This window comes from Xyrauchen texanus, chromosome 34 (genome assembly GCF_025860055.1).
Source record: "Xyrauchen texanus isolate HMW12.3.18 chromosome 34, RBS_HiC_50CHRs, whole genome shotgun sequence".
NCBI classification, from domain to species: Eukaryota; Metazoa; Chordata; class Actinopteri; order Cypriniformes; family Catostomidae; genus Xyrauchen; species Xyrauchen texanus.
In genome coordinates this window covers 18197860-18208960 of record NC_068309.1, presented here as the reverse complement: position 1 = coordinate 18208960, position 11101 = coordinate 18197860, and the positions used below count along the sequence as shown (strand labels likewise).

At 37.8% G+C, this 11101-nt stretch overlaps 1 protein-coding gene across 1 annotated transcript; it reads left to right on the top strand.

The window, feature by feature from the left end:
- Window positions 1–734: 734 nt before the first annotated feature.
- On the top strand, window positions 735–10983 carry skp2 (S-phase kinase-associated protein 2, E3 ubiquitin protein ligase). Its single transcript, XM_052104228.1, has 10 exons — window positions 735–853; window positions 1616–1860; window positions 4823–4937; window positions 6851–6994; window positions 7106–7240; window positions 9241–9339; window positions 9450–9577; window positions 9665–9716; window positions 9809–9916; window positions 10167–10983. The coding sequence occupies exons 1-10, from the start codon at window positions 840–842 to the stop codon at window positions 10366–10368; spliced, it is 1242 nt and encodes a 413-aa protein (XP_051960188.1). The 5' UTR covers window positions 735–839; the 3' UTR covers window positions 10369–10983.
- Window positions 10984–11101: the final 118 nt, after the last annotated feature.

The window sequence follows — 11101 nt, the reverse complement described above, 5'->3', positions numbered from 1 at the left end:
GAAGGAGAGTAATGACACATATTCGCCCAACGTATGGTTCTCCACCATCCATGAAGACAAGCCATAACAAAGGCCTTGGCTTAGAATTCTGGGCCCCTTGATCCTTAGCTGTTCTTGGTCTGGGCCCCTTTCATATTAAAATATACTGTTTAAAATTAGTTTTAGGCCCCTAGAATCATTACCACCTTTTACCCCATTAGTTACAGCTCTTTTTAAGTTTTTATACATTTTGTATATTCAGTGAGGGTTTCTGCATGGCAGCTGGAAAAAAAAAATAAAAAAAAAACATATTAATGCAGGCTAAGCTGGCCTGTTGGTCTTGACTGGTTTAAATTGGCCTCCCTGGCTAAGCTGGTTTAGCTGGTCAACAAGGTGGTCTACCTGCCTGACCAGCTGAAATGTGCCCCACATTCCTCTAAAATAAGTCAACAGACCAGCCTACAAGGCTGGGAGACCAGCTAGGACCAGTAAAACGACATAGACTTGTTTAAACAGTTTTTTTTAGCAGGTAAACCGTTTTGAGGGCCAACAAATGTATGAAAGTAGCAACATTTTTCATGTTTCATCGGCGGGATTAGTTGGCGCCCATACGGCTAGTGATGTTACTCCTCCACAGTAGAGGGCAGGAACTCAACCTCCCTTCATCACACTGTCAGAATCGCATCCGGTGACCCACACTGGAGCCAATGGAATCACAGTATGACAGGCGGTCTAGAGACAGCTTTAAATACGCCAGCCTGACTGCACAAGGGAGGGAAGCGTTGCTGGATCTGAAAGATAGAAGAATAAGTGAACGGTGATCAAAATTATACGTCAAAAGAGTAGTGAAAGTCAAAGAGATGTCAATCGAAAGGTAATTAGTTCTATTTACTTGAGCAAGCCTTGTATATTAATATGCACTTTATATTGAGCATGATTCCTTGAAATTTGGAGACTTGTGTGTGTTGCTCTAATCTACTTTTGCACTCTCCCTCCACTTGGTATATTACATGCTTGCAGTTTAGTCTGCTTCAACATTCTATGAATGCTGATCACAGTAACAAAGCTATTTATTTTAACATGACCTTAGATCGGTTGTCCACAGATCCTTGCATTTGAATAGTATTGTTGGTTTCGATCATGCTATTGGCGCGCGCCACCGGTCACCACTCACGCGAGCTGTTTTCCAAGCGTAACTTTATTTGTGCAAATCTTAATCTCCGAATTTTCACAATTTTAAATTAGTACATATATTGTTTTGTAAAAACACAATTGAGTACTTTTAGATGTGTATATATACATATAAGGTGTGAACAGAGTTTGCTCGCGACAAATGGCGGGCATCACAAAACTTGTTAAAGTGAGCGTTTAAATGTGAAACTCACTCAATGTGAAAGAAGTCTCAACAGTTTTGATGGTGTTGGTTAACCATCAAATATGACACATTTTGTATGAGTAAACATGCAAACTACAATTTCTAGAGCTTGTTGTAGGTTTAATTTATGTGATAGCTTTCCACTTGTATACCAAATGGCTTTTTTACCGGATGGCTTTCCACTTGTATACCAAAATGTCTAATCTTTTTTTTTTACCCACAAGAAATTGTATAATGCTTTGTTTTTATGTTATTATCTAGGCCGCTTAAAGAGCTCCCATGTCTGAGTGAAAATTTGGAGGGATCCCTGTGCAGGCCGCAGAGGACTAAATGTAAAAGAAAGCCCTCCTGCGGTGGGAGGCTTCACACTGAAAACACTCCAAACGAGCTCATCCAGCAGTGGTCGCCCCAACATAAAAAGCCCCTGACTTCAGCTAAAGGGAAAGAAAATCAAGAAAATGTATTTGTTCTTGCCAGACGTCCCAGGAAAAGGAAGGAAACAACAGGTTTGTCAATAATGAACTACAGTTTAGTTTGAAACATTGTTTGTCTTGTGATGTAACTGGGACTTCATTGCATGACTGTAGGTTCTTTAGGCCTAATTTTTATCACTTGGCTCCCAGTCGAGCCCGTTAGAAGACCGGGTGTGATTTTTATTTTTCTGAAATACTTTAGCGTGCCCTCACAATTAATTTACCATGATTTACTATACTTACCATATTTTAACCTTGATATTCATAATACCATAGTAACCACAAGAATAATAATGATTAAAGGAATTGTTGACCTAAAAATGAAAATTGTCTCTTATTTACTGCCTGATGTGTATGACTTTCTTCTGAATACAAATTAAGACTTTTAATGAAATGCAAGTTAGGGATGTCCCTGATCCGATATTTAATATCTGCTGATACCAAGTTCCGATACTTGTATTTGCCTAGATAATAGAACTGTAGACTGTCTGTTTTGTTTGTTTACAAAAATAACTGGGTAAACAAAGTAACTAAAAGATGTCTTCAGCCTAATGCATTTAACTTGGTGCAGCTAGCATTTTTATAAAACTTGCATATAAAATCTACTTAGAATGGTGTAATGGCTTATTTTAACTTTAAATATTCATGTACAAAAATAAATCACAAATCCACTGAGTTCTCTATGGATGAATAGAAATCTTACATACACTTACAAATGGTGTAAACGTCTTTACTTTAGTCACAACAACAAAAAAATTATATAAAAACTAATTCAAAACTTTGCAATGCCACTTAAAAGTGGCATAAACAGTTACACTTAAACAGGCCCAAGTTCAACAATAATGAAACTGTTATTAATAGTTCAATATAGTCAATATCAAAATGCCCTTGTGACATATTGACGACCAGTAAAAACCATGAAAGCATCACACACCGCATAACAATACATTCAAAAATAAGAAAAGGCTCCAGTGAGAAATCGTTCATATCTATGGTCCGTTTACTGTCTTTGAGTTTTGCTGTAACGCAAATCCCTAATAAGCAAATGTATGAAGACGCGGTGTCGTTATTGAAGGTTAAACAATAATATTTATTATTAGTGGTATTGTGACCAACATTAATCTGATTTAAATTGGGATGTGTGACTTGATGAGATATTGAGCGCACCTGAAGAGTGCACTAAAGAGAGTAAAGCTAAAAGCGCTCATGATTGCTCATACAGTCTCTATCACACAACGTCTGATTGTCACAACTCGCGTCATGTATCATGTATTTGCATGTTTATTTGTTGTTTATTTTTAAACCTGTTAGAAGCCTCTATATCCTCTTCCTGTTCATTGTGCACCGAGTCCGATTAACTACTGTAACGACTCTAGAAAATAGGCAAATTAATATTCGTACACATGTAATTCTTAAACATTTTTAAAAACAAACCAGCATATTCATCTCAATTACATCATGTCTGAAAGTTTAAATTTTTGAATGCTTAGAATTGCCAACAACTCTCCATAGGCCATTCTGTAATGCTTCAAAGGCTGAGCAAGCACTCATTCATTAGAGGAGCAGTGTATGTGTAATTGTCTGCATGCTGCATAAAAGATCGGCCCTAAATCTAGGCACGATCGGCCGATCACCGATTTAAGATGAATATCGGCCGATTTTGATCGGCGGCCGATAGATTGGGATGAAATATGACAATGCTTCCGTTTAATTGTTCATATTGTAATATGTTGTTTGTAATATATTGTAGGAGTGCACATTTTAGATCCCTTATTTGTTTGAATGAGCAGCTGGAAGCATTGAAGCACAAACATTTCAAAATAAGAGTCCCCGTTGTATTTTAAAGTTAAAAGTTACATGCTATGAATGAATCTATGAATTTAGGGCAGTGGTGGCTCAGCGGTTAAGGCTCTGGGTTACTGATCAGAAGGTCGTGGGTTCAAGCCCCAACACCACCAAGACACCACTGTTGGGCCCTTGAGCAAGGCCCTTGAACCTATCTGCTCCAGGGGCGCCGTATCATGGCTGACCCTGCACTCTGACCCCAGCTTAGCTGGGATATGTGAAAAATAAATAATTTCACCATGTATATGCAGAAATGTATGTATAATGTGTGACAATTGGTCAAATTAAATTAAATTAAATTAAATCAAACCCCCATATAGCACTTTAAATTTGATTTTAAAAACTCTGCAGCAGCCCTGATTAATACTATGGTTTCTGACAGAAACAACACATGGTTAGCCTTAAAGTCATGGGTACTACAATATTACTATTGAAAAACTAGTTAAAAGTTTCTATTTGTGTAGTTAAACCATAATAACCACAATATTATGATTTTGGTAGCACTGTATTTTACAGTACCGTTCTACATTTACATACTAAATCATTTCAACAACTATAGTAATTACTAGGTACTAAACCTAACATTAAGCCATGTTAAGTACATGTAGTTACCTAATATTACTCCGTACTTTCTTGGGCAAGTACGCAAAGTATACAGAAGGTACATGTACTGTAAAAGAAAGTGCAAATTCACTACAAATATCATGGTAAAAATATGGGTGCTGTAGTAAAACCATGGTAAATTTATTGTGAGGGCACGCAAAACTATTACATTCCGCACTGTCCTCTAAATCTAAATATCAGGGATTTTACGTTCTATTTGTGAACAATCGGTTTCTTGAGTCGGTTATTTTCAATGAATCAATCAAACCAGGCCTGAAAGCTTCATAAGTGAATTGGCATGAATCAATTATTTGATTAAAAAAGACTGAAAAATGTATACAAAATAAGTGGTCTAAAAGTGTAGGATCCCTTTTATCAGCACAATTGCATTTGATTTCTATTATTAGTAATGCTTGCTAAAGCAAAAGAAAATATAAGAGTCTAGTTAAATTTTATTTGTGTTTCATGAGTTAAGTTTATAAAAAACCTAGACTATATTTAATGTTATTATTTATATAATAATGCTTTTAAATTTCTCCTCCCCCAGCAAGCATGTGTTGGGACAGTCTGCCTGATGAGCTGTTGCTTGGGATCATGTCTCGGCTCTCACTGAAAGATCTTCTCAGAACGTCCCGCGTCTGCAAGCGCTGGCATCGTTTGGCGTAAGTTTTAGGTTTCTCTTCACTACTAAGATGATGTTGAAAGTTTTACTCCATGTGTCTTCTGTATAGCAGGGCTCTACAGTGCGAGTATTTCACTCGCATTTGCCCCTAAAAATAGATATGTGCGAACTGGAAAAATGATTTACGAACACAGTGTGCTATTAAATTTGACAAACGTAACCCCCTCCCCCCATTTTTAAGATATTTGTTTTAAAATGACAAAACCCACATTCCACAAGCTGAGTTTTCTGTGATGACGTGGTCCAGTCAGAGAGAGAAAGGTGAACAATGGAAAAAGTAGCGGTATAGGCAACATCGCATTTTATTTTAAGCAAAAAAAAGATGAGGAGAAAGAGGAATTTGGCGAGGGGGATTCGCAAGGTTCAACTAATGAAGTCTCTTCACAGGGTTTACCGGAGACGGCTAACGTTAGGGTTGACTCGCATATCAGAATCTATTTATACAAATATTTAAAAACAAATTAAGATATGAATAATCAAAAGATTTAAAAATAACTAAAAAAACTAATGAAATTATATAGGCCTAAATGCTCAAGCGCACTCATTAGTTCTGACTGTCTGCTCAAACTGAAAGCCTCAACTGTTGTTCCTGTCAATCACACACGCAGTGTCAACCAATGAACCAAAGATGCGTGAAGGAGGGCGGAGCCAACTTATGTTGTTCAGATTGCATTTGAATTGTTACATTTATATACAAAATATAATAAATTCCTTCTTTTTTACATTTATTTCAATTTGTGGGACGCTGCAGTTTTGCAAATTATTTATTTTCCTTTGATATGGTGCATTATTCTATTATCAGTACCGCCGCTACCTACATGCATACTACGCAGTTTGTGTAGGGCATCAACTCCCTAGGGGGGCACCATCTTATCCTAGGATGGCACCAGAAAGTCCACCGGCTGCCCTTACTCCTTCGCTATACGTTATTCAAGGACCCGAAAGCAGTTGCGCAACACTGACGATCGCTTCACGCTCATATCACGTGTAGGGCATCAATTTGGTCAGCGGTGGCCCTGTCTATTATGCTGTTCAGACTGTATTCATTTTGAATGGTTAAATTTATATGCACTTTTGTTTATATACAATAAGTTATACTTTAAATGCAGATGTTTAATAGTATTATTTTTCTTAACAAATCAATGCATTGTAAAAACAATTGTGGTTAAGGTAGAGTGTAATTACATTTAATAATTTAATTCAAATTGTTTTAACACCAGTTATGAAAAGAGCCGGAATACCCATCACTAATCTGAAAAGAGATAGTGTAGCGAAACATCTCACGGCGGCATATCCAGTGCTCTGGATGAGACAGGAGAAACCATCAGGCTCTGTGTCAGCAGCCTTGAGGAGGCAAGTGCTGCAGTCTGAGGAGGAGAAGATAAACATTGCATACTTCATTGTGAAAGAAGAAGAACCTTTCATCAAATTTGGGCCGCTTATCAGACTCCACCACAAAAACTGAGTTTACATTAATTCCACATACGACAATGCGCAGAGATGATCGGTCAAATTGCTGACATAATGACAGATCGCTGGCTGACCTCTAAGTAGGCTATGCCAGACGGTCAACATACAAAAGCAGCTGGACAACTGATATCCCTTGATTTTAGTAGACATGGGTCAATGTGTGATTTGGGAGGTATGTGATGTTCCACAGATGTATGTCCCTTAGTACACGCACACACTCATACATGCAGTATAAATATGTATGTAATAAATTGTTTGTTAATAAACTCTGTATTTAATTTTCACTGTGCTCCTAAATTTCTTTGTGCGCTCCTAAATGAAAAAATGTAGCGCATGTACTCCTATGGGGAAAAAAGTTAGCATAGAGCCCTGTATAGATGTGTCAGAAATGTATCTAGTGAAGTAAAAATGTCCTGTTTGCAGGTTGGATGAGTCTCTGTGGCATAGTGTGGACTTGGTGGGAAGAGCTCTGCTAGACGCTGAGCTTGGGCAGGTGCTCTCTGCTGGGGTGTTGAGGCTGCGCTGTCCACACACCTGCATCGGCCAACCCAGTTTTAAAAATATAGAGTGAGTAATGCATGTTTTCACAGTGCCACAGTTTAGTAATTTATAATTAAGTAATTTTCCTGCTGTTATTGCTGTTTCACACATTTGTACTTTATTATATCTTTATTGCAGACAACTTCGTGTCCAACATATGGATTTGTCAGGCTGCACAGTGGAGCCCTCAGTCCTAGAAGACATCCTGTCCCGTTGCAGACATCTACAGAATCTTAGTCTTGAGGGTTTGGTGCTCTCTGATAATATTATTCAGTAAGTGATGGTGAACTGCACATACTCTCATAACCTGCTGTTGGAAGTACTGCAGAATCTTGATCCCTTGCTGTGTATAGCTAACAGGAATCTAAGGAATTGTCTGTTTATAATTTGCTATTATATTTAAAATAAAATATTCCCATAGTAATAGAAAACCTGAAAATATAATTGAATTTTAAAATTGTGATTACTTCCCATGGAAATAAACAATAATTTAACCATAATTTTTAAATCTTTGAAAAATCTTTTACCCTCCGAGACCTACAGTGGAGTTGTAGCGCCACGATAATGAAAAAATTAATTTTTAGTAATTTTTAGTATCAAAGTGGATACAGTAAACACCACTAACCAGGGAGATATACACTCACCTAAAGGATTATTAGGAACACCATACTAATACTGTGTTTGACCCCCTTTCGCCTTCAGAACTGCCTTAATTCTACGTGGCATTGATTCAACAAGGTGCTGAAAGCATTCTTTAGAAATGTTGGCCCATATTGATAGGATAGCATCTTGCAGTTGATGGAGATTTGTGGGATGAACATCCAGGGCACGAAGATCCCGTTCCACCACATCCCAAAGATGCTCTAATGGGTTGAGATCTGGTGACTGTGGGGGCCATTTTAGTACAGTGAACTCATTGTCATGTTCAAGAAACCAATTTGAAATGATTTGAGCTTTGTGACATGGTGCATTATCCTGCTGGAAGTAGCCATCAGAGGATGGGTACATGGTGGCCATAAAGGGATGGACATGGTCAGAAACAATGCTCAGGTAGGCCGTGGCATTTAAACGATGCCCAGTTGGCACTAAGGGGCCTAAAGTGTGCCAAGAAAACATCCCCCACACCATTACACCACCACCACCAGCCTGCACAGTGGTAACAAGGCATGATGGATCCATGTTCTAATTCTGTTTATGCCAAATTCTGACTCTACCATCTGAATGTCTCAACAGAAATTGAGACTCATCAGACCAGGCAACATTTTTCCAGTCTTCAACTGTCCAATTTTGGTGAGCTCTTGCAAATTGTAGCCTCTTTTTCCTATTTGTTGTGGAGATGAGTGGTACCCGGTGGGGTCTTCTGCTGTTGTAGCTCATCCGCCTCAAGGTTGTGCGTGTTGTGGCTTCACAAATGCTTTGCTGCATACCTCGGTTGTAACGAGTGGTTATTTCAGGCAAAGTTGCTCTTCTATCAGCTTGAATCAGTCTGCCCATTCTCCTCTGACCTCTAGCATCAACAAGGCATTTTCGCCCACAGGACTGCTGCATACTGGATGTTTTTCCCTTTTCACACCATTCTTTGTAAACCCTAGAAATGGTTGTGCGTGAAAATCCCAGTAACTGAGCAGATTGTGAAATACTCAGACTGGCCCGTCTGGCACCAACAACCATGCCACGCTCAAAATTGCTTAAATCACCTTTCTTTCCCATTCTGACATTCAGTTTGGAGTTCAGGAGATTGTCTTGACCAGGACCACACCCCTAAATGCATTGAAGCAACTGCCATGTGATTGGTTGATTAGATAATTGCATTAATGAGAAATTGAACAGGTGTTCCTAATAATCCTTTAGGTGAGTGTAATTGGCTATGCAAGATAGTTGAACTGAATTTGTGGAAGAGTTGTCGAGCTCTCTGTTTATAAATGAGGTGTGCATTAGTACAGGAGTTCTCAACCTGTCATGAGAGGCGTGAGATGTATGCTCTCACTCAAGTGAAGCGAAAAATAACTGGAACTGCTTTGAATTATATACTTCCATTTCAAAACATCGGTTGTGGTAACATCCCCTCATTTATTGTATTGTTTTGAGAGCAGAACCAACAAAGAAAGCTCAACAAAATATTTCTTTGCATGCACAATGAGCAATTTCTGGCCAATCTATCCAACTGTATTTTTACAACTCTTTATTCATATTCTCAAACAATTGGAAAAGTCATGGGGAACCTGTATTAAGACCATGCATCTTTTAACAAAAATTATCATTCTATTCAATAGCAATCTGGCTCAAAACCCTGAGCTTGTCCGACTGAACTTGTGTGGTTCTTCTGGCTTCTCCCCTGAACCTCTGGCTGAGATGCTCAAATTGTGCACCAGGTAAGATTAACAGATGTGCATCCATGACCTTTTTTCATTTGTTGCTCAATATTATGATACAGTATTACTGAACGTTATGTTCAATAACATAATACTTTTCCCCCTCCCAGACTTGAAGAAATGAACGTGTCATGGTGTGATTTTAAAGGTCTCCATGTTCAGGCCATTGCTAACAATATCCCCTCTAGTGTCACTCAACTGAACATCAGTGGTTACAGACAGAACCTCACCATGGAAGGTGAGGACAGCATTGAGTTTAACTTTTGGATTGTATTTTGTTTCACCATTTCATACCTTTTTTTTTTTTTTTTCAATGCGTATATAGAAGTCAAGGCTATAGTGGAAAGATGTCCAGATCTCACAAACTTGGATTTGAGGTAAGGAAATTATTTTGTAAGGTCACTGTGGATGATTTGCGTAATGGTAAATAGCAGAAGGTTAATGTTTGTTTTTTGTGTTAACATTACAGCGACAGTGTGCTTCTGACCACAGACATTTTCCCTGTCCTGCAGCAACTTTCCTCACTTAAACATCTGGCCCTTTGCCGCTGTTATCAGATCCACCCAGCTTCTCTTGTGTAAGACATTTTATATATTTGGCAGAAGCTTTTATCCATTCATGGTATGCATTTGATCAGTTTGTGTGTCGCCTGGGAATCAGACCCATGATCTTGACATGGATTGCTACATACTCCACTAATTCAGCTACTGGAACATTTGTTAACATCACAAGAAAAATATTTCACTTGAGTTTTTGTCTCGGTTTGTCTGTATACAGACTTTGCATACAACCACTAACATATTTTCTCCCTCTCTTTGAATCTACAGTGACTTTGAAAAGTTTCCAAATTTGCTGACCCTGGAGGTCTTTGGGCTAATACAGGACAGCTACCTGCCTGTTCTTAGTAAAAGTCTACCACACATACAGATCAGCACTCTGCCTTTCTCTACCATAGCACGCCCCAGTTCATCAATGAGAAAGGATGCAACTCTTTGGGGATTGCACTGCCGGCTTGTTTACAAACAATAATGTTTTTATTCTAGGAAAATTACAGGGTAAAACAAATGGTAAAAAAAAATCTTAATGATGTTTCAACTCTACTTCTGTTTCCAATTAGAATTACTTATTTTAAATGTCTTAAGCATCATGGTACCACCACATTCTTATTAAAAAAAAAAAGTTTTAAATTTGTGATGACAATGGTGTTATAGGTCCTGACAAATCTTAAATCGAGTAGCATTTTAGTCATTTATATTGCAGTGAACCTCATATGACTACAAATTTAGAGATGAAGAAAGGACAAGTTTTAATGTTCAGTTTTAATTGTTGGAATCTGGCTACACATTTAATGTAGTGATATTTTAGCTTTTGAATGTTTGGTACCAATAGGTGCTCTTTTTTTTTTTTTTGGGAAATGTGAGTTTCACTAGATGTGTTGGTTCAAATGATATCTAGGTATAGGTTTTACTTGTCAAAACAAGCTGTGTTTTCATGCCAAGATAAAGTATATTTTCTAAGGTATTTAGTATAAAAATAAAATGGTTTTATACTGATCCAGAATTTTGTGGTCACATAAAAGCATTTAACCAGGTCAACAAATGCTTTCACGTGTCAATATAAATATTAAGAATCTTCTCTATTCTGTAATCCTGGCCAGTTTTAACATGGGAAAACTTGAATGAACTTTTGTCAATAGAAATTTATTTTTATGTTTTCATGATTGTAAATAAATGTAATGCTTTTATTTAAAGCCATTCTCAAA